The sequence below is a fragment of the Triticum urartu genome, chromosome 4 (genome assembly GCF_003073215.2).
Source record: "Triticum urartu cultivar G1812 chromosome 4, Tu2.1, whole genome shotgun sequence".
NCBI lineage: Eukaryota > Viridiplantae > Streptophyta > Magnoliopsida > Poales > Poaceae > Triticum > Triticum urartu.
Window position 1 is genome coordinate 111,253,292 of NC_053025.1, and position 24,074 is coordinate 111,277,365.

The 24,074-nt window shown below is 47.7% G+C and overlaps 1 protein-coding gene across 1 annotated transcript in view; it reads left to right on the forward strand.

Annotated features, from left to right (window-relative positions):
- The first annotated feature begins 8,745 nt into the window (after window positions 1–8,745).
- Window positions 8,746–24,074, forward strand: part of LOC125554646 — a 38,783-nt gene continuing 23,454 nt past the window's right edge. The window contains exon 1 of the mRNA XM_048718138.1: window positions 8,746–8,956. Coding sequence (XP_048574095.1) covers window positions 8,746–8,956 — 211 coding nt within the window. The remainder of the gene's footprint in view (window positions 8,957–24,074) is intronic.

The following is a 24,074-nucleotide window of genomic DNA, read 5'->3' on the forward strand; positions in this document are numbered from 1 at the left end:
CACCGGAAACGGCAAGAGTTGGATTACATATTAGGTAAATCATATTCGGGGTGTTACAACACTCCACCACTACGAATGGATCTCGTCCCGAGATTTAGGACTGGAAGAACGCCGGGTACTCAGAATGGAGGTGATCCTCGCGTTCCCAGGTGGCTTAACGATCGGAATGGTGTGACCACTTGACTTTGAGGAATTTGATTGACCTATTGCGAGTCTTGCGTTCAGTCTCTTCAAGAATAGCGATGGGGTGCTCACGATAAGAGAGATCTTCTTGGAGATCAATGTCTTCCAAGTTGACATTGCGTTCAGGCATCTTGAAGCACTTGCGGAGCTGAGAGACATGGAACACGTCATGCACATTTGCAAAGTTTGAAGGAAGCTCGAGTTGATAGGCGAGATCGCCTCTCTTGCTGACGACCTTGAAAGGTCCCACGTATCTAGGGGCAAGCTTCCCTTTGATACCGAAGCGACGAGTACCTTTCATTGGAGAGACACGGAGGTAAACATGATCTCCGATCTTGAAAGCCAAATCACGGTGCTTACTGTCATAGTAGCTCTTCTGGCGCGATTGCGCTGCTTTGAGGTTATCTCGAATGACTTTGCACATTTCCTCTGCCTCTGTGATTAAGTCATTTCCTAGAAGTTGACGTTCGCCCGTTTTAGACCAGTTGAGAGGGGTACGGCACTTCCTGCCATACAGAATTTCGAATGGGGCCTTGCTCGAACTTGCTTGAAAACTGTTGTTGTAGGAGAATTCAGCATAAGGAAGACAATCCTCCCACTTCATGCTGAAGGAGATCACACAAGCCCTGAGCATATCTTCAAGAATCTGGTTGACACGCTCGACTTAACCGCTAGTTTGAGGATGGAAAGCTGTGCTGAAGCGGATGTTGGTGCCCATGGCCTTCTAAAAAGAATCCCAAAACTTGGAGGTAAAGATGCTGCCACGGTCTGAAAAGATCACCTGTGGAATACCATGCAGCGAGACAATTCGAGAGGTATAGAGCTCCGCCAATTGAGCTGCAGTGATTGACTCTTTGATAGGCAGAAAGTTCGCCACTTTAGTGAGTTTGTCGATGACAACGAATATAGCATCATTGCCACGCTTGGACTTTGGAAACCCAGTCACGAAGTCCATCTCAATGTGGTAAAACTTCCATTCTGGAATGGCAAGAGGTTGGAGGAGACCAGCTGGCCTTTGGTGTTCTGCCTTCACTCTTCTGCAGACATCACACTCATTCACGAACTGAGCAATCTCGCGCTTCATTCGAGTCCACCAATAAGCCTTCTTGAGATCCTGATACATCTTCGTACTCCCAGGGTGGATGGAGAGGAGTGAATTGTGAGCCTCATTCATGATCACTTTACGAAGGTCACCTTTGGGCACAACAATACGATCCTCGAAGAAGAGAGTATCCTTGTCATCAAGGCGATAACACTTGTACTTGGGTTGACTCTTGGCAATCCCAATCTTCACCTTCTTCACCATAGCATCAAGAAGTTGAGCCTCACGAATCTGGTCTTCCAAGGTAGGAGAGACTTGAAGGTTGGCGAGGAAACCTTGAGGAACAACTTGCAGATTGAGTTTGCGGAAAGCTTCACAAAGCTCGGGTTGATAAGGCTTGAGAATCAGACTGTTGCAATAAGCCTTCCTGCTCAATGCGTCAGCAATCACATTGGCCTTGCCTGGAGTATACTCGATACTCGGATTATACTCTTGAATCATTTCGACCCATCGAGTCTGCCTGAGGTTGAGATTAGGCTGAGTGAAGATGTACTTGAGACTCTTGTGGTCAGTGAAGATGTCCACTTTTCTTCCCAATAAGAGATGTCTCCAAGTCAAAAGAGCATGCACAACTACCACCAACTCGAGGTCATGAGTGGGGTAGTTCTTCTTGTTGGGCTTCAACTGGCGAGAGGTATAAGCCACAACTTTCTTTTCTTGCATCAACACTGCACCAAGACCTTGAACAGAGGCATCGCAAAAGACCTCGAAGGTTTGGATTCATCGGGAGGAGTCAGAACTGGAGCAGTGACCAATTTCTCTTTCAAAGTGTTGAAAGCAATGTCACACTCCGGAGACCAAACGTACTTGACGTGCTTATGGAGAAGATTTGAGAGAGGCTTCGCGATCTTTGAAAAGTTCTCAACGAACCTTCGACAGTAGCTTGCGAGACCGAGGAAGCTACGGAGTTGCTTCACGTTCTGAGGTGGTTCCCAATTCACAATTGCAGACACCTTCTCAGGATTCACCGCAATGCCCTTGGCAGAGATGATGTGCCCAAGATAAAGAACCTCATCGAGCCAAAACTCGCACTTTGAGAACTTGGCGTAGAACTGATGTTCCCTGAGCTTATCGAGCACCAAACGCAAGTGCTTGGCATGATCTTCCTTGTTCTTCGAAAAGACCAGAATGTCGTCGAGATAGACCAAAACGAAGTCATTTGTGTAGGTGTTGAAGATGAAGTTCATCATGCGAGAGAAAGTCGGAGGAGCATTGACGAGGACAAAAGACATGACAGTGTATTCATATGAACCATACCTTGTCCTGAAAGCCGTCTTGGGAATATCTTGTTCACGGATTCGAATCTGGTGGTAGCCCATACGGAGATCAAGCTTGGAGAATACTTGGGCACCTTTGAGTTGTTCGAACAGCTCGCTGATGTTGGGAAGTGGGTATTTGTTCTTTGTAGTCTTCTTGTTCAATGGACGGTAGTCAACACAAAGTCGGTCCGTTCCATCCTTCTTCTTCACAAAAAGAACTCCACAACCCCAGGGAGAGGAACTAGGTCAGATGAGACCCATTCGCTCTTGAATATCGAGTTGCTTCTTCAGCTCCTTCAACTCCTCAGGTCCGAGCTTGTAAGGACGTTTGCAAACAGGTTCTGTGCCAGGCTCAAGATCGATGACGAATTCAACTGGCCGGTGCGGAGGCATTCCTGGAAGCTCTTCTGGAAAGACGTCTTGATATTCGCAAACGACTGGAATTTGCGAGATGGCATCCAGTTCACCCTTCTCATTGAGAGAAAACAGACGGATTGTATCATCACGAGCGGCAAAGACAATTACATCCTCAGACGAATGAGTCAATTGAATCTGCCTGGCTGCACAATCAAGATGCGCCTTGTGCTTAGAAAGCCAATCCATTCCGAGAATAAGATCAATATCCGAGTTTGCAAGAACCACCGGAGAAGAAAGGAACTTGTAGTTGCCCAACGTGATAGAGACATCCGGGACGCAATTGTTAGAAGTCATTTGCTTGCACGGAGACACAATCTTCAACGGGACAGGAATCCTTTCGGTCACAAAATCATGCTTGGCAACAAATGGTGTTGAAATAAAAGAAAGCGATGCACTAGTGTCAAAAAGAACTTTTGCAGGAACATCGTTAACATGAAGGTTACCCATGATGACATCTGGCGAGTCCTCTGCCTGAGCTGCATTCAGAAAGTTGACCTTGGCGTGCTTGGGGTTATGCTTGACCATAGCTGTACTTGCCGATCTCACAGGAGGAGGAGGAGGGAGACGCCTCTGATTGATGCATTTGTTGGCATAGTGAACCTTCTATTGGCACTTGTTGCACGTGACCTTTGAAAGCGGACGGTGATACGGAGCACTCGATCTTGGAGCTTGAGATGAAGTTTTTTTCTGAAAGCCGGGGTTGGGGGGGGGGGGAAGATCCACTCCCACCTTTGCTCTTCTGATACGGCTGACGAAACGGAGGAGGAAGCCAATACTTCTGCTGCTTGGTCACTTGAGTAGAGGAAGAAGGAGTAGCATCTCTGACTCGCTTCTTGGAAGCATAACACCTCAGTTGAGCAACCTCTTGCTTCAATGCCATGTTGTAGAACTCATCGTACCTCAAGGGCTCAAAGAGAACAAGAGCTAGCTGGATTTCTTCTCTGAGACCACCCCTGAACTGGTATATCATGCTCTTCTCGTCAGGACATCCTTCTTAGCAAAGCGGGCGAGCTTCTGAAACAACTTGTTGTAGTCATAGACAGACAAAGAGCCTTGCTTCAGGTTGCGGAATTCCTCACGCTTGCTTTCAACCACACTCTGAGGAATATAATGAGCTTTGAAGTCTTGACGGAATTCATCCCAGGTAATCACACGGCCACCTCTGGAATCTTTGTACTGCTGGAACCATTCTACATCTTGGTCTTTGAGTTGGAAGGAAGAAAACTTGACAAAGTCCTCAGGCCTGACGTTACTGCACTCGAAATGCTTGCATAAGTCCACGAGCCAATCGTCAGCATCAGTTGCCTCAACACAATTGCTGAAGGTCTTTGGCTGGTTTGCAAGGAACTGGTTGAGTGTAGCAAAATGATTCTGATTGTTGCCTTGGTTGCCTTGGTTCGCTTGGTTGCGCTCTTGAAGAATTTGCATGATCAACTGCGTGTTTGCATTGGTTGCGGCCATCACAGCTTGCCATGCCTCCGGAGGAGGAGGAGGAGGAGGTGGTGGCGGATTAGGATTCGGAGTCGTGCGCGTTGGAGGAGCCATCCTGAAGAGGTTGACATCCATTAGCACATTGATAGACAAATATTGAAGCTGAATCCAACGGAATGAAATTGCCACATATAGTCTTCACATCCGAACATAAGAATGAATGCATTCCAATCGAAATGGTCACATATCCATAAATTGAGAAGCCACTTAGAATTTAGGTAGAGGAATAAATCAACAAGGTACGGAACAAGAACGAATACTCGGTAAAGATCACCCAATGTCAAACCAAATATCCGTGGAAGAAGAACTAGAGCTACAACAATTCCCACCTATGAAACTCCCGAACCTTTCCAGTTATGCAATCAGGTGTTGGGGATACAGGGGAAGCATAATATCTCACCCAAATCTAGCAAATCCTACATCCAGCTGTATCCATCCTTCAACACATAACCGAGAAAAACTTCGAAAACCATCTACGTCAACCTTCGAAAAGCATCCGTTATACAAGTTATGGCAATACTCCCGAACTCCCGCCCCAGTACTGGGTGGCATCGAGGTTATCTCACCAACAACTGCATAAAAGAGATTTTCGATGTCGACGTACTAAACTCAGGTATTCCAGAACTGCAATGATAAAATTGTGACGACAACACCTCGGAGCTCAACTCCCCGGGACATTGCCACAACCCCTAAATGACAGGAGGCACCAAGAACAATGTTCTCGTCACAAAACCATCGGAACGATTCCAAGATACCCACGTGATCCTAAATTTTTTTAGTGAAATTTGAGAAGAGAAGAGTCAAAACTCTACGTCAGGATGCCTTACCAGAGTGATGAGGGGACTGGGGAGTAAAAAGAATTCCTAAACTCTCCGATATATAATTCCTAAATGACTCAAAACATTTTTCTAGACTCAACAACGACTGCTAAAAACGATCAAGCAGTGGGGGCTCCTAAGGTCGGGGAAGGCTCTGATTACCAACTTGTAACGCCCTCGATGCGGCTATATCTCCTACGTGTCGAAGCACGACTTAGAGGCATAACCGCATTGAAAGCAATGTCGCAAGTAAGGCAATCTTCACAACATCCCATGTAATATAGATAATAAAAGGGGAAGGTACATAGTTGGCTTACACTCGCCACATCAAACAAAGTACATAAATAGCATTACATCATCCAATCACTCATGGCCCGACTACGGTGCCAAAATAAAAGACCAACCCAACATGCGACACGGTCCCGATCGCCCCAACTGGGCACCACTACTGATCATCAGGGAAAGACACATAGTAACAGCGTGAGTCCTCGCCGAACTCCCACTTGAGCTCAAGCGCGTCATCTGGAACGGAGTCATCAGGCCCTGCATCTGGTTTGTAAGTAATCTGTGAGCCACAGGGACCCAGCAATCTCGCACCCTCGCGATCAAGACTGTTTAAGCTTATAGGTAAGGTAAGGTAAATATGTGGAGCTGCAGCAAGCGACTAGCATATATGGTGGCTAACCTGTTCGCAAAAGAGAGCGAGAAGAGAAGGCAAAGTGCGAACGCATAACTAGAGAACAACCTGCGGCAAGCATTACTCCAACACCGTGTTCACTTCCCGGACTTCGCCGAGAAGAGACCATCACGGTAACTCACACAGTTGATTCATTTTAATTAAGTTAAGGTTCAAGTTATCTACAACCGGACATTAACAAATTCCCATCTGCCCATAACCGCGGGCACGGCTTTCGAAAGTTCAAATCCCTGCAGGGGAGTCCCAACTTAGCCCATGACAAGCTCTCACGGTCAACGAAGGATATACCTTCTCCCGAGACGTTCCGATCAGACTCGGTATCCCGGTTCTACAAGACACTTCGACAAGTTAAAACAAATACAGCAACACCACCCGAATGTGCCGACAAATCCCGATAGGAGCTGTACATATCTCGTTCTCAGGGCACACTCAGATGAACACTACGTACAACTAAAACCAAACCTCGAGTTGCCCCGTGGTGGCGCTGCAAGTGGCTCTGTTTGGACCAACACTCAGAGGAGCACTGGCCCGGGGTTTTTTTTAAATAAGATGACCCTTGGGCTCCGGAAACCCAAGGGAAAAGAGGCTAGGTGGCAAATGGTAAAACCAAGGTTGGACATTGCTGGAAAAGCTTTATTCAAGGTGAATTGTCAAGGGGTTCCCATTATCACCCAACCACGTAAGGAACGCAAAATCCGGGAACATAACACCGATATGACGGAAACTAGGGCGGCAGAGTGGAACAAAACAATAGGCGAGAGGCCGAGCCTTCCACCCTTTACCAAGTATATAGATGCATTAAGATAACAAGATAATATACTGATATCCCAACAAGTAAATAATGTTCCAACAAGGAACGGTCTCCAATCTTCACCTGCAACTAGCAACGCTATAAGAGGGGCTGAGCAAAGCGGTAACATAGCCAATCAACAGTTTGCTAGGACATGGTGGGTTAGAGGTTTGACATGGCAATTTGGGAGGCATGATAAGCAAGTGGTAGGCATCGTAGCATAGGCATAGCAAAAGAGCGAGCATCTAGCAAATCAAAGATAGAAGTGATTTCGAGGGTATGATCATCTTGCCTGCAAAGTTGTCAGAGTTGACTGGATGCTTGAAAGCAAACTCAACGGGCTCCTCGTTAGTGAACTCGTCTCCCGACTCTACCCAAACAAGACAAACAAGCAAAAAGGACACAATCAACCACATGCAAAGCTCAAACAACATGATGCAAACATGGTATGCTATGCGGGATGCAATATGTGATGCATATGCAAGATTTGACAAGAGATGAATGAACCTAGCCTCAACATGGAAATCCAAGTGTGCCACTGGAAAGGTGGGATGATTTGCTTGAATACTATATAAAGATCACCGGAATCAGAGACACGGTTTGGAAATGGCAATCAATTCAAATATGGCACCGGTCTGCGATATACAGTAAGTAGCCATCTAAATGCAACAAGACAAACAAGCTATAGCATTCAAACAAGACAACAAAATACATGGCAGGGATCCATTCATGCTGCTTAACAAAAGACGAACACTGAGCTACGACCAATTCATCCATTAACAGGTTCAAACAAGCATGGCAAAAATGCAATTGGTAAACAGATTTCAGACTTAGTGAAATTAACACTTGTCTGGAATTTCAGATCAAGTAGCACACTTTGGAGCATGAAAACTATATACTACAGGTACTGAACATGGCAAAGTAAAGCATGGCATGGAGCTACTCAAAGATCTTAACAAAATTCCCTTAGTGACCTTGAGCCAAAAGGGATCAGAAAATGCAATTGCAAGCATGTGAACATGGCAAAAACTTAAACAGATCATAGACTTAGAGAAAAACTAGAGCATGCAAATCGGATTTCAAGTAGGCATGTTTACGAGCTCAATGCACTCACTACAGAGCAAGGCATGACAATCTAAGCATACACCCATCAAGAATACACATTATAAAAGCTAGAAATGGAAAGAACAATAACATAGCATGCACGGATCAACTACAACATCCTCGGCAAAATCGCTAACAAGTAGACAATCTGCCCAGATTCACGAAATAGCAAACGTAGAGCTCGATTGACTCAAGCTAGGGTGCTCCATAATTGCAAACAAGGACATGGATGGATAGATCACTACAAGATTAACAAAACATCCTTACTGATCATCCTCAAAAGAGGCACAGATCACTAGGAAACAACATGAACATATGGCATATTGATAAAACAGATCAAGGACTTAGTGGAATTGCTAAGTCCCTGAAATCAGCATTAACGGATGCACCAATTTGCAAGCTTGTGCTAGTTACCACACACATCACAAAAATACATGGATGGCACCTCTGGAAAGATGGCAAAGCATATAACAAAACATATGTAGAGCTCAGGGGCATATCATGCACACAATAATCATGGCAAAAATGACAAATAGCTATTTGGAGCAGCAGATCTGACAATTAACTCAAATAGCACTCTTCCAACAGAATTTCGGGCATCAAGATGAACTCAAATGAAAATGATGCAATGAGATGAAATGATGTGCTCTCTGAGGCGAACATTTTGCTATGCTATATGGCCAAAACGGATCTACGGATGCAAAGTTACGGCACGATGAACATAGCAAAATAATTCTGGGACTTGGGGAAAAAAAGGTCAACCCCTAGGGTTTCCAGATCCAGATCTGAGGTGCGGAAACCGAGGACCACCGGGGTCGGCGCCGGAGTTGACGAGGAGGCCGCCGGAGTTGCGGAGGAGGAGGGGGCCGGCTGGATCTCCACCGATGGCGAGGTGGACGGCGGAGGCAGGGTCGGCGCCGGCAGAAGGCGGCGAGGCGAGGCGGACGGCGGCCGGGCGCGACGGGGTGGCGCGGTCGCCGGAGTTGACGGCGCGGCGGCCGGAGTTGGCCGGCCTCGAGCAAGGCGGCGGCAGGACGCACGGGGGCGGGGCACTCGGGTCGCGGGGGCCTGCCCCGGGCTCCGCGGGCCGGCGCAGTGAGAGACGGCGGCGGCGAGTGGCGGCGTGACACGTGGCGGCGGCGGCGCAGGTCGGACGTGTCCGGCCCGGCGAATTTTGTCCGGCGGCGACGGATGGAGTGGATCTAGGGTTTTTGGGAGAGGGGAACCGAGAATTTCGGAGGGGGTGTATTTATAGGTATAGAGGGAGCTAGGAGTGTCCAAATGAGGTGCGGTGTTCGGCCACGCGATCGTGATCGAATGCTCTAGATGATGGAGAGGGTTTTGGGCCAAATTGGAAGGGTGTTGGGCTGCAACACACACGAGGCCTTTTCGGTCCCTCGGTTAACCGTTGGAGCATCAAACGAAGTCCAAATGGTACGAAACTTGACAGGCGGTCTACCGGTAGTAAACCAAGGCTGCTTGGCAAGTCTCGGTCCAATCCGGAAATGTTTAATCCCCCCACACGAATTAAGGTAGAAATGACCACCGGAGGAGAACGGAACGCCGGAATGCAAAACGGACAACGGGGAAAAAGCTCGGATGCATGAGACGAACACGTATGCAAATGCAATGCACATGATGAAATGATATGAGATGCATGACAAAAACAACGACACACGGAGACAAAAACCCGAACCCGAGATAATAAAATAACTTAACGCCGGAAACAGCAAGAGTTGGATTACATATTAGGTAAATCATATCCGGGGTGTTACAGGGATAAACCTGAGCACTCTTGTTCCCATTTTTGGGTCCTTCGAGGGAGGTGCTCAGCACAGCGAACAAGGCAATCAGACTATAATACGTTATCACTCTCACTTAGCCATGGAATTCTATAATTTTAAATTTCGGCGAAGCCCCTAGTATTCCGAAGGCCGAATCTGGGGCGTGATACACGCCTTAAGCCGGACGGGGCCGACTCCTCGCTGTAAGCGGCATAAGTCTTTAAGGACTCGAAAACCTCTCGAACAGCGACCAGTCTCTCGCCTTACCATGACAGTCAGTTTTAGCTTTCTCTACTGAGGTGCTTAGCCCAGTAGAACCGGGGCACAATCGCAGTAGTTCTCCTAGTGCTACCTTAGCCGATATAGCGGAACGTAAGGTACCAAAATATGGGAGCCGGGCAAACCCAACTATTGACCCAAGACATGATTCAGAGGTGATGCATATAATGCTATAAGTTCGGGGTGCCGCACTATTGAAAGTGTTCGGACTTCTCATGCCATATTATGGGGTATGCTTAAGCCCCTAGCGTATTGGCCGTACCGGAGTGTACGGGTGCTGGATGTCATGAATGAACATATATATATATATGTATATATATAAGAATGCAATAAAAGCCTTAATGCAATGCATTGTTTATTCAAAAACTCGCGTTAAAGCAGAATGATACAGGTAGTGCGATAAGCAAAAAGTAGGACTATGTCCCCTCCAAGGGCAAGCTGAGGAATAATATTAAAGCAAGTATTTCATTCATTGTCATAATCCACCTGGGAGTTCCGTGGTGTGATGTAGCTTTCTGCCTTCTTGGTTGCTGCATCCTATGTTCGGCAATCATGCTGCCGGATAGGGTTTCCAGAGATTAAAGTCCTGAAAGAGAAAAATAACAAAGCAGGAAGCCCCTAGTGCGGTTTAAGCCACGTCTTGGAGCATGCCGTAATCGTGCCCCCTCCCTACCTGTGCCCATGGTATTTTTAATGCATAATTATGTACGCGTGGCACGGGTTTCGCCGTTTGGCTTGGGCCGGGGTGGGGGCGCATTGCTATGCAAGCTCGGAACGTGCCAGGCGGTCCTGTTGCCGATTACTCCGGGCGCGCTTGAAGGTGTTCGGGTCCTTAAGCGCCGAACTAGTGGATTGCCTTAAGAGGCTGCTTTGCGCTTCCGCTGCGAGGGCCGCATTGTGCTCCTCCGTTTGGAGAGAGCGCTATGTGTTTCCATTAACTCTAATGACCCCCCGAGGTCCTGGCATCTTGAGCTTGAGGTATGCATAATGCGGTACCGCATTGAATCTCGAAAATGCGGTTCGCCCGAGCAGTGCATGATAACCACTGCGGAACGGGACTATATCAAAGATTAACTCTTCGCTTCAGAAGTTATCCGGGGTTCCGAAGACCACTTCCAGTGTGACTGAGCCTGTGCAATGGGCCTCTACACTTGGTATGACGCCTTTAAAGGTCGTTTTTGTGGGCTTGATCCTCGAGGGGTCTATACCTATTTTGCCCACTGTGTCCTAATAAAGCAGGTTCAGGCTGCTGCCGCCATCCATAAGGACTCAAGTGAGGTGAAATCCGTCAATGATTGGGTCTAGGACTAGTGCGGCAAATCTGCCATGACGGATACTAGTGGGGTGGTCCCTGCGATCAAAGGTGATCGGACAGGAGGACCATGGGTTGAACTTTGGGGCGACTGGCTGCAACGCATATACTTCCCTGAGCGCACGCTTCCACTCCCTCTTGGGGATGTGGGTTGCATATATCATGTTCACCGTCCGCACTTGTGGGGGGAACATCTTTTGTCCTCCGGTGTTCGGCTGCCGGGGCTCTTCCTCGTCATCGCTATGTGGACCCTTATCTTTGTTTTCGGCAATTAACTTGCCGGCCTGCTTGAACACCCAACAATCCCTTTTGGTGTGGTTGGCTGGCTTGTCTGGGGTGCCGTGTATTTGACACGAGCGATTGAGTATACGGTCCAAACTAGACGGGCCCAGAGTGCTTCGTTTGAATGGCTTTTTCCGCTGACCGGGTTTAGAGCCTTTGAATTCGGCATTGACTGTCGTATCCTCAGTATTATCGCTGTTGATGCGGCGCTTATGTTTGTTGCGACGTGACCTGCTATTGCCGTCCTTGGTATCAGAAGTACCATGGTTCTTTGATACGTTATTACTGCGAGCCAGCCAGCTGTCTTCTCCCACACAAAAGCGGGTCATGAGTGTCGTGAGGGTTGCCAAAGATTTCGGCTTTTCCTGACCAAGGTGCCGGGCTAGCCACTCGTCGTGGATGTTGTGCTTGAAAGCTGCTAGGGCCTCTGCATCCGGACAGTCGACGATTTGATTTTTCTTTGTTAGGAACCGTGTCCAGAATTACCTGGCCGATTCCTCTGGCTGCTGAATTATGTGGCTCAAGTCATCGACATCTAGTGGTCGCACATAAGTGCCCTGAAAGTTGTCGAGGAATGCGGCTTCCAGATCTTCCCAACAGCCAATGGACTCTGCTCGCAGGCTATTGAGCCAATGCCGAGTTGGTCCTTTGAGTTTGAGTGGGAGGTATTTAATGGCGTGTAGATCATCACCGCGTGCCATGTGGATATGCAGGAGAAAATCCTCGATCCATACCGCATGATCTGTTGTGCCGTCGTATGATTCTATATTTACGGGTTTGAAACCCTCTGGGATTTGATGATCCATTACTTCGTCTGTGAAGCATAAGGGGTGTGCGGCGCCTCTATACTGGGCTATATCACGACGCAGCTCCAATGAGTCATGCCCGCTGTGCTCGGCCCGGCCGGATTTACTTTTACTGTATCCGGCATGACGATTATCGTCTCCGTAGTGGCGCGCCCTGCGATCCGTAGATCGATCTTGCGTGTTTTGCTTTGTCCTCCAATACGTCTCGCAGGTCTGGCATATTTCCCCATGCCTTTTTATTTGAATGGTGTCGGGGTGCAGGCTGAGCTATTGGCTGGAATGCCTCTCTGTCGCGGCCACGAGGTTGCCGGTCAGTCGCGTCATACGCTACTTCCTCCAGTCGGGGTAGCAACCTGCATTTTGGGTAACTCTTGGAGGGGCGTTCGAGTTTATATTCCTCGGCCGCCAGGACTTCATTCCATTTGTCAGCTAGCAGATCTTGATCAGCTTGAAGCTGCTGCTGCTTTTTCTGAAGGCTATTTGCCGTGGCTATAAGCCAACGCTTGAAGCGCTCTTGTTCGACGGGATCCTCTGGCATGACGAATTCGTCATCGTTGAGGCTTGCCTCGTCTTCGGAGGGAGGCATGTAATTATCATCCTCCGCCTCTCCGTCTGCCGCTCCTTCTGGAGGGCTGGCTTCTCCATCCTCCTGCCCTAAATCGTGCTGGAGGGGATTGTTGCCATCTTCGACACTATCCGAAGTGTTATTATCTCCTGTGCCGGTATCACTGCTTTTGCTTTGGCGGGACTTAGAGCGGCGCCGCTGACGTCGTCGCTTTGGTTGCTTCTTGGAGGGGTCATCCTCCGTTGTCTCGTCGCCATTGCCTTCTTTGGGTGTGTCCACCTTGTATATATCGTATGATAAGGTGGATGTCCAGTGCCCTGTGGGCAGTGGTTCCTCTTTGTCTCCCGCATCGTCGTCCATACCTTCGATGTCTTCGGAGTCGAAGTCGAGCATGTCGGTTAAGTCGTCGACAGTGGCTACTAAGTGGGTGGTGGGTGGGCGGCGAATTTCTTCTTCATCTGCATCCCAATCCTGCCGGACATAGTTTGGCCAAGATCCTCCTGACAAGGAGAGAGACCTTAATGAGTTCAGTATGTCACCAAAGGGTGAGTGCTGGAAAATATCCGCGGAGGTAAACTCCATGATCGGCGCCTGTCGGTGTCAAAACCGGCGGATCTTGGGTAGGGGGTCCCGAACTGTGCGTCTAAGGCGGATGGTAAAAGGAGGCAGGGGACACGATGTTTTACCCAGGTTTGGGCCCTCTTGATGGAGGTAAAACCCTACGTCCTACTTGATTTATTCTTGATGATATGGGTATTACAAGAGTTGATCTACCACGAGATCGGAGAGGCTAAACCCTAGAAGCTAGCCTATGGTATGATTGTATGTTGTATATGATCTATCGACTAGCCTGGCCTCGGTTTATATAATGCACCAGAGGCCTAGGATAACAAGAGTCCTAGCCGAATACGCCGGTGGGGAGAAGTCCTTGTCTTGATCGCCAAGTCTTGTGGAATCTTCCTTGTATGCGGCAGCTGTCCGAACTGGCCCATGAGTTTACGGCCATGGGGGTCCTCGGCCCAATCTAACAGATCGAGAGATGACGTGGTGAGTACCCCCTAGTCCAGGACACCGTCAGTAGCCCCCTGAACCGGTCTTCAAGTTAGGGACGCTCCTCGATTCTTCTGAACCGTTCTTCATCTTCGGTCGTCGGTCTTGAAAACTGGTTCAACAAATCTTCTCATCTTCGATCTTGAGGATCGCTGAAATGCATTCGACGAGTTTACACGTCGGGTATCCAAGGAGCCCTTTAAGTTTCCGGCCTTTATCAATGCCTTGTTATTTTTGTGCCACACCTCAGGTTTGAAATTGTTCCTGGGTGGCAGCGTCCTCTTGCGTCCGAGCTCCAATGCCGGACTGCATTCGAGGTATCTTTTGCAGCCGAGAACCAACGCCGGACCGCTTCTGAGCTCTAACCCCGGAATGTATCCGAGCTCCAACGCCGGACTATGTATCCGAGCTCCAACGCCGGACTGTATCCGAGCTCCAACGCCGGACTGTATCCGAGCTCCAACGCCGGACTGTATCCGAGCTCCAACGCTGGACTGTATCCGAGGTGTCGTAAATCACCTTGGTTCAAAGAAGTTTGAAGGAGTTTAGCTGAGCTTAATGCCAGAAATGCCCTCTATGGAGCCAGCCACTAGCGCCCGAGCTTTATGTCGGACTGCTTCCGAGGTGGTGCACCACCCCGAATGTGGGCCGATTTTTGTCAATATTTTTGATTGGTGCAATTTATTCTCAGCCGAGATATATAGCCAGTAGCCCTCAAGGTGGGTATCAATCTAAAATCCAAGATGCACCTGAAGGATGACGTAAGACCGCTGATCCCAGTAGCCGCTGAGACTCAGGTTGATTTGCAAAATCGGCCTAAGGATCAAGTCCTAGCTCGGCAGAATACTTCGGGACACTAAAAGAGGCGTGCTCAGTCCTCCAGACTCAAGTTGGGTGCGGCCGACCAACCTGAGGATCAAAATCTCCTCGGAAACTATATTGCACATAAAATTTTCTGCATTGGACATGCAATGCAGTAGCCCCCGAGACACTGGTCGGGTGGCAACACTAGATCAGGGGATCGATGTGCCCCTTTAATATTTGTAAATAATAAGCCCGAAGGCCAGTAGCCCCCGAGCCTTAATGCGGGCACGGGTGGCCGAATTAAGGATTGATATCCATAGTAAAATCACAAATTATGTGTAATGACTCTATGTATCCAAGTACTTTACGTCATTTAATGCTCGGATCCGCATTGTACAAAACTTTGTTGATCGACCATCGGCTTCCACCTCCTAGACCAGTAGCCGAGGAGTGTTTGTATTACTTTATAAAGCCTTTATGAGGGCAAAGATTTATGACAAACACAGCAATCTAGCCATACGGTTTTATAAACAAAGGTACGCGGAGAGATATGTTATATTATTGTTTAACATAAGAAATGTCTTCCAAAGAAAATAGTCCCGCCAACGGTTCCTTTCTTTGGGTTGTCATGCTAAGCATGATCATGAAACCTCAGCTCTAATGTAAGAGCAAAATATTGAGGATTTAGTTTGGGAGGCCAGTTACTAGCCCCCGGTAGTGTTCGGCGACAGTCAAGGTCAAGCCGTAAACACTTCGGCCAATGTTATGAATGACCCATCATTTAACACAGTCATTGGACCGCTGACCAGTTTACGGTTATTGTGACAGTAAGTTTTTGGCTTTCTCCACTGAGGTGCTTAACCATGTGAGCTGGAAGCACAATCGCAGTGGTTCTCCCTTTGCACACCTAGCCGAACAAAGCAAAACGTAGGTGGCAAGCGCAGGAGCCGGGCAACCCAACTATTGACCGAAGACACAAGTTGAAACCGATGCATATATAGCAATATCCAAGAATGTTTTTGCCGAATCTCTAAAGGTGTCCGGCGTTGCACTGCGAGACTTGTGCCGAAAACACACAAATAGTTTAAAAGTGCCATAGGCTCGAAAAGCGAAAAAACTTATTCAAAAGTTTAATGTCCGAACTAGATCAAGTGTTCGGTGCCAATCCGAAAATTGGACTAGAAAAAAAATTATGGTTCTGTCGTGTTTTGACAACGACCAAGAAGAAAACACATTTACAACTCATGTATAAATTTTAAGAGCCCCCAAGTGAGTTGGGTAAAAGAATGATTGTATGTACCGAAGTACTTATATCATATCTATGTTCAACCGAACTTTAAACGCGTCTTAACCGACCGTCGGCTTCTCCCTCTTCGGTCAAGGACCGAAAAGTGTTATGTACTCCATCTGTCGAGAATATCGACGGTGTTTCCAATAACTAGGCAATCAGGCCATAAGGCTGTAACAGACAAAGCGCGCTCAGGGAACTTATGCTATATTACTGCGAAGTGTAAGAAGCATCTTCGAAGAAAATAGCACCTCCACCGATACCTTTCTTCAGTGCTCATTGTTATTATGAGACTTGTGCAATAGATTTTTTGTACTCATGAGTTCCGTTGTGTGCCGACCATCATTGAAAACTATAAGAGCGCTAGCTTTCGGTTTCACCCAGTCTGAGGTTCGGCTCAGATGACCCGATTGTGACAATCGCAGAGGTGCTCCCTTTACTCCCTAGCCGAACAATCGGGAACATAGGGGTAAACACAGGAGCGAGGCAACCCAGCTTGCAAATCGCTTAAGTCAATATGGTGCATATTGTGGCGTAATACACGAACAAGGAACGAAGCCGTACAAGTATAATCATATGGAAGAGGAAAACTTCATGAAGGAAGCCCCCAAATGAATTGGGTATTTGAATTTATGCGTCACAAACAAAGTTTGGACAAGGAAATTTTTTACAAGCAATTTTTTTTCAAAAAAGTATAATGCTTGGTCGAACCGAACACAAGTTAGAAATTAAAGCTTTGAGCATGAAAGCGACTTAGCTGGTTAATGTGTTCGGTATTGATGACGCGGTCCGAGCTTGATGCGGGACAAGGTTTCATCCCCCAAGCCGGTCCCGAGGTGGCGGAGCGGAGAGCTCGACACGCCGAAGTGGTGACATAGCACGGTCAATGCAGACTGGCAGAGTGACGCCGAAGTCTCCGGATCATTTTCCTGTGCACAAAAAATAGTGCAAAGCAGAGATGATAGTAATAATGATAATTAGAAAAAATTGTTGCGTAATAAATAATTTATGCAAAATGAGTAATAAAAGAAATATGGTCAGGCGCCGAAGTCAATGCCGATGCAGGGCGTCGGCGTGATGCGGTAAAGGCGTGGCAAAGCCTGAATTCACAGGTCGGTCCGACCTCCGGATGCGGCGTTCGCCGGACTGTGTACGGAAACTGACCGAACCACCATGCGACTGTCGTTAATGCGGCCACCATTTGATAGACCTATGTACATATGATGGACAAACCAGTGTAATAATTCCTTGGAAAAAATGAACCCAAACAAGCAAAAAATATTGGGATTAATAGCACCTGGTTTATTTGTTGTAGCAATCCAAAGGAAAGTGATTCCCAAAATTGGGACTCGATTCGCACACCCATTGTCTGATGGGCGATAAACCGACAGCATGTCAATGCTGGCAAAGGTTGGCTCGCCGAGGCAAAGCCCTCGGTCCAGCTAACGTGACGGAGCTGGTCGGCTAGTGACGCCAAAGTGTCCGGAGTAGGTTGATGAAGAGATGGCAAAGCCCCCGGTCCAGCCGAGATATCGAAGCCTCGATGTCAGCCGATGAGTCGAAGTAGGTTGGCGTGATGGACACCAGCTTGAAGAAGCAATAGTGCGGCCTTGCCGATGCAGGTCGTGACGTGGTCGATGCCGGCTTGATGAAGCGACCGTGCGACAATGCCGGTATGCCCACTCCGTGTAATCCATGACGCGGCGATGTTGGTGATGATTTATCCTTCGCGATGCCGGACTCTTGTTCGGCTTGCCGAGATGATGATCCAAAGAAGTTGTGCTCGGCTCAACAAAGTGACGACGTGTCTAGCCGTGGAGCAATATTGCAGGACTGGTTTGACACCAGCATGATGTTGAAGATCATGTTCAAAAGATCTTAAAGTTAGTGGGATATGTCCGGGAACAAAACACAATATCCCATACAAAACTTCCTTCAAAAGGGATGTCCGAAATCCCGTTCGTAAAAAAGACGAACTCGGGTCGGATTCGTTTTCGCGCAGAAAACAGATTCGAAAAGTGATGCACTAATCGGAAGGTTCCCGGAGTTTGGACGGTCGGATCGAGCTGAAATTTTGAGAGGTGGTAGATATAGGAATTCCACAGCCGATCAACGGTTGGATCTTCCAAAGGAAGTCCGAGATAGAAGCTAGACACCATGCCCTAAACTCATCCGGATTCCCATCCAGATTTGACAGGGCTCCGGTATATCGTGGATTGCCAGAGATTCCTCCATCGGAACTCGACGAAATTTTCCAGGGTTTTTGTAGACTCAATTCTTCACAATTCTACCAAAGCGATCATTAAAATGACACTTTAGGAGGCGGTGGCGGTGGACACAAGTTTGCTGTCTAGAAAAACAGCACGGTCGTCCGAGGGCAATGTTGACATTGAGCCCCCGGGCTCCCTGGATGATTCCTCCATGATCTTGATAGAGATCAGAGTTGATGTTTATAAAGGCCCTCATCCGAACATGATGATCGGAGGTAGGGCGTAGTCCTTGGTCAAACCAAGGTGACCAGTCGAGCTGGTGACAAAGATGCCGAAGTCGCAGTTGATCTGCACGCGAGCCATCAACCCTTTGCCGAACACACAACGGAACTCTCAATGGAAGCACCAATGTCGGTGTCAAAACCAGCGGATCTCGGGTAGGGGGTCCCGAACTGTGCGTATAATGCGGATGGTAACAGGAGGCAGGTGACACGATGTTTTACTCAGGTTCGGGCCCTCTTGATGGAGGTAAAACCCTACGTCCTGCTTGATTTATTCTTGATGATATGGGTATTACGAGAGTTGATCTACCACGAGATCGGAGAGGCTAAACCCTAGAAGCAAACCTATGGTATGATTGTATGTTGTATATGATCTATCGACTAGCCTGGCCTTGGTTTATATAATGCACCAGAGGCCTAGGATAACAAGAGTCCTAGCCGAATACGCCGGTGGGGAGAAGTCCTTGTCTTGATCGCCAAGTCTTGTGGAATCTTCCTTGTATGCGGCAGCTGTCCGAACTGGCCCATGAGTATACGGCCATGGGGGTCCTCGTCCCAATCTAACAGATCGGGAGATGACGTGGTGAGTACCCCCTAATCCAGGACACCGTCAGCGCCCAATCAGATTCGCTAGGAACGGGCGCTGGCAGTTCGGAGTCCATGGCCAGAGAAGGATCCGGCAGTTTGACAACATGGCTCTCGTGCAGGGTAAGGTCGATGTTCGGCCTGATCACCGCTGAGGATAAGGCCTCCGTGGCGGGGTCCATCCACCCGTCCATGGACGGTGCAACTGGCTCCGAATTGAGGGCTGGAGCGGCTGCCGGTGCGATCTCCTGAACGCTATCCGATGGTAGAGCTAAATCGTACTCATCATGATCGTGTGACGCACAAGGCAGGGGCTCGAATCTGTCAAAGATCAAGTCTCCGCGGATATCGGCCGTGTAGTTTAAGCTTCCAAACCTGACCTGGTGGCTAGGGGCATAACTTTCAATCTGCTCCAGACGGCCAAGCGAGTTGGCCCGCAGTGCGAAGCCGCCGAACACAAAGATCTGTCCGGGGAGAAAAGTCTCTCCCTGGACTACATCGCTATCGATGATCATAGGAGCCATCAAGCCTAACGGCGACGACACAGAGAAACTCTCAATGAAAGCACCAATGTCGGTGTCAAAACCGGCGGATCTCGGGTAGGGGGTCCCGAACTGTGCGTCTAGGCGGATGGTAACAAGAGACAAGGGACATGATGTTTTTACCCAGGTTCGGGCCCTCTTGATGGAGGTAAAACCCTACGTCCTGCTTGATTTATTCTTGATGATATGAGTATTACAAGAGTTGATCTACCACGAGATCAGAGAGGCTAAACCCTAGAAGCTAGCCTATGGTATGATTGTTGTTGTCCTACGGACTAAACCCTCCGGCTTATATAGACACCGAAGGGGGCTAGGCTTACACAAGGTCGGTTTACAAAGGAGGAGATATACATATCTGTATTGCCTAGCTTGCCTTCCACGCCAAGTAGAGTCCCATCCGGACACGGGATGAAGTCTTCAATCTTGTATCTTCATAGTCCAACAGTCCGGCCAAATGATATATTCCGGCTGTCCGGAGACCCCTAATCCAGGACTCCCTCACTCCACCACCCCGAGCTCCTGTTCCCACTCCCAATAATGGTCTGTGCTTCAAGTGTGGTCAACCAGGACACCGTGCTAGGGAATGCAACCAGAACCAGAATCAACTGGCCCTCCCTGCAGCTGGCCGTGGAAGCAACCAGCCTCGCAGCAGCAATGCTAGGTATTATGGTCATGTTCATGCCAATCATGTTGATCTTAATAAAGCTCAAGACCAGCCTGCTACTGTGATGGGTACACTCCTCGTAAATTCAATACCTGCATCTGTTTTATTCGATTCAGGAGCATCACATTCATTCATGTCAGAATATTTTGCATACAAGCATGACGTTAAATGTGAGGAGATGAACACTTCGGTAGTGGTAAAAACCCCCGTGGAACAATGTCAAACCTCACTGGTTGGCATCGACATCCCCGTGGAAATCGAAGGGCTGGAATTCTATGCCTCTCCCATTATCCTGAAGTCGTCTAACATCGACCTCATTCTGGGGATGGATTGGTTGAAAGCGCATACTTCTTCTATAGTTTGCGCCACTAAGACCGTCCATCTGCTACATCCTTCTGATGAAATAGATACTTACCAGGCTCATCTAGTTTAGAATGCCGAGGCACGACTTTATGCCCTGAATGCATTGAACGCTGCACCACTCGAGGGCATTGAAAACATTCCCATCATTCGTGAATTCCAAGATGTCTTTCCGGAAGAACTTCTAGGGATTCCCCCTGCTAGAGTTGTCTAATTCATCATCGACTTGAAACCAGTCACCACTCCTATAGCCAAACGACCCTACAAGATGTCGCCGCATGAACTCATTGAGCTTAAGGAGGAAATCGACCAATCTCTTAGCAAAGGTTTCATTCGCCCAAGTTGCTCTCCTTGGGGAGCACCTTCTCTTTTTGTTAAGAAGAAGGATGGGACAAACCGATTGGTCCAAGACTACCGTCCTATAAACCAAGCTACCATTCAGAATAAATACCCTCTTCCTCGGATCAATGATCTTTATGATCAACTGGCTGGTTCATCAGTGTTCTCCAAACTCGAGTTGAGATTGGGTTACCACCAGATCCGTGTTCGTGAAGAGGATATCCCAAAGACCGCCTTGAGTACACCGTCATGTCATTCGGTTTAAAGAGTGCTCCCGCCACCTTCTCTCATCTGATGAACTATATATTCATGGATTACCTCGACAAGTTCGCCGTGGTTTATCTGGATGATATCCTTGTATTTTCCAAGAACAAGGAGGAACATGCTGAACATCTTTGTCTTGTGTTGGAAAAGCTTCGAGAGCATCAACTGTATGCTAATATTCCAAGTGTGTATTCTGGCTCCCCGAAGTAACCTATCTTGGGCATGTCATCTCCAAGGATGGTATTGCCGTCAACCCTGAACGAGTCCGGGCTATTCTCGATTGGACTCCTCCGAAGAATGTCAAGCAAGTCCGAAGTTTTCTTGGTCTCGCTAGCTATTGCCGTCGATTTGTCGAGAACTTCTCCAAGATTGCCAGGCCTCTGACTAATCTGTTGCATAAGGGTGTCAAGTTCGACTAGACAAACAAGTGTCAGGAAAGTTTCCAGGCACTCAAAGACAAGTTGACTTCTGCCCCAGTGCTTGCTCCACCTGATACTAAGAAGGACTTTGTCATTTACTGCGATGCTTCCCGTCAAGGATTAGGCTGTGTCCTAATGCAAGAGCGCAGAGTGATTGCTTATGCCTCTCGTCAACTGCGCCCTCACAAAGAAAACTATCCAATTCATGACCTTGAGCTTGCTGCTGTCATTCATGCTTTGAAGCAGTGACATTACCTTCTCGGTAATCGTTGCCAGATCTTCACCGACCATCAAAGTCCGAAGTATCTGTTTACTCAGCCAGACCTGAACCTCCGTCAGCAGAGATGGATGGAGACTGTTGCAGATTTTGATGTGGGTATATCCTATACCCCAGGCAACGCTAATGTAATGGCTGACGCCTTGAGCCGCAAGTCTTACTGCAGCCACCTCCAGGTTCACAAAGTTCAACCCTCGCTTGTTGAAGAATTCAAAAGGCTGAACCTTCATATTGTTTCCCCTGGTGCACTTGCTCCCCCTCCCCCAGAGTTCCAAAAGATGAATCTTCGTGTTGTTACTAAGGGTTCTCTAAATACCCTGGCTATCGTACCAGATCTCGTAGATGGTATAAAGACTATTCAAGGTTATGACTCTGAAGTCCATAAGATTAAACGCCATCTAGCAGAAGGAAAGCCCTCATTCTTCACTATCGCCGATGATGGCGCCTTGTACTTCAAAGGCCGCCTAGTGGTACCATGTTCGAGGAAAAACCTAGATCAAACTAAAAAGGTTATGAAAGAAGCTCATGATACGCCTTTGTCTATTCATCCCGGTAGTACAAAGATGTACCAAGACATCCGTCAGATATTCTGGTGGTCTAATATGAAGCAGGACATTGCTCGTTATGTTGCAGAGTGTGACGTTTGCTGTCGTATCAAAGCTGAACATCAAAGGCCTGCTGGAACTCTGCAACCTATCTCTATTCCTGAATGGAAATGGGACCATGTTGAAATGGATTTCATCACTGGGTTTCCCAAATCGCAGAAAGGTAATGATGCTATTCTTGTTGTCATTGACTGGCTTTCTAAAGTTGCACATTTTCTGGCGGTCAAAGAAACAATCACTGCTAGTCAGCTTGCAACTCTCTACATGTCTAGAATTGTTTCACTTCACGGAATTCCACTAGTTATGAGTTCAGACCGTGGCAGCTTGTTTACTTCAAGATTTTGGGCAAGTTTCCAAGAAGCTATGGGAACTCATCTGTCATTCAGTACTGCGTTTCATCCTCAGTCGCAAGGTCAAGTTGAACGTGTCAACCAAGTTCTCGAGGACATGCTTCGAGCTTGTGTAATTTCCTTCAGTAAGAAATGGGAGGAATCTCTTCCATATGCTGAGTTCTCTTATAATAATAGCTATCAAGCTAGTATGAAGATGTCCCCCTTTGAAGTGTTATATGGACGAAAGTGTCGGACCCCTCTGAACTTGTCAGAAACTGGGGAACGTCCACTCTTTGGTCCAGATATTATCCAACAGGCCGAAGAACAAGTCCTCATTATTCGCGAGAATCTCAAGACTGCTCAGTCACGTCAGAAAAGTCAGTATGACTGTCATCACAAGGACATGGTCTATCAACCTGGCGAAAAGGCTTATCTTCGAGTTACACCAATGAAGGGTGCTCACCGCTTCGGGATCAAGGGCAAGCTAGCTCTTCGCTATATCGGTCCCTTCACTATTCTCGAAAGGCGTGGAAAAGTGGCATATCAACTGGAGCTTCCGCCCAACCTTTCTCAGGTTCACGACATGTTCCACGTGTCACAGCTCCGCCGTTGCTTCAAGGACCCAATCCGAGTAGTGGATCATGAAGTGCTCGAATTACAACAGGACCTCTCCTATAAGGAGCATCCGGTCCGCATTCTCGACCAAGCTGAACGCCGCACCCGTCAGAAACGATCAAGTTTCTCAAGGTCCGGTGGTCACATCACTCTGAAGATGAAGCCACTTGGGAACGCGAGGACCGCCTGCGTGATGAATACCCCACAATGTTCCCTTTTACCTCCTAAAATCTCGGGACGAGATTTCTTGTAGTGGAGGAGTTTTGTAACGCCCGGGTAATCAAGCTACAGTAAAACTGTGCTAATGATGACCCGTCACTTTAGTTACTGTTGATAAACTCACGTTGATTCATAACAGATACAAATTCAAATTTAAAATTAAGTCGAACGATAAATTTTTTCAAACATTGAAACAAAAATGTTCGGTGGGTGCCAAAAATTGCACTGGTAATTATTATGGAGAAAACCCATTTTTAGGAGTTGCCTAAATATTTTAAAATGATTTAAAACAAAAAAGAAAATAAATAAAAGAAAAGGAATAAGAACAGAA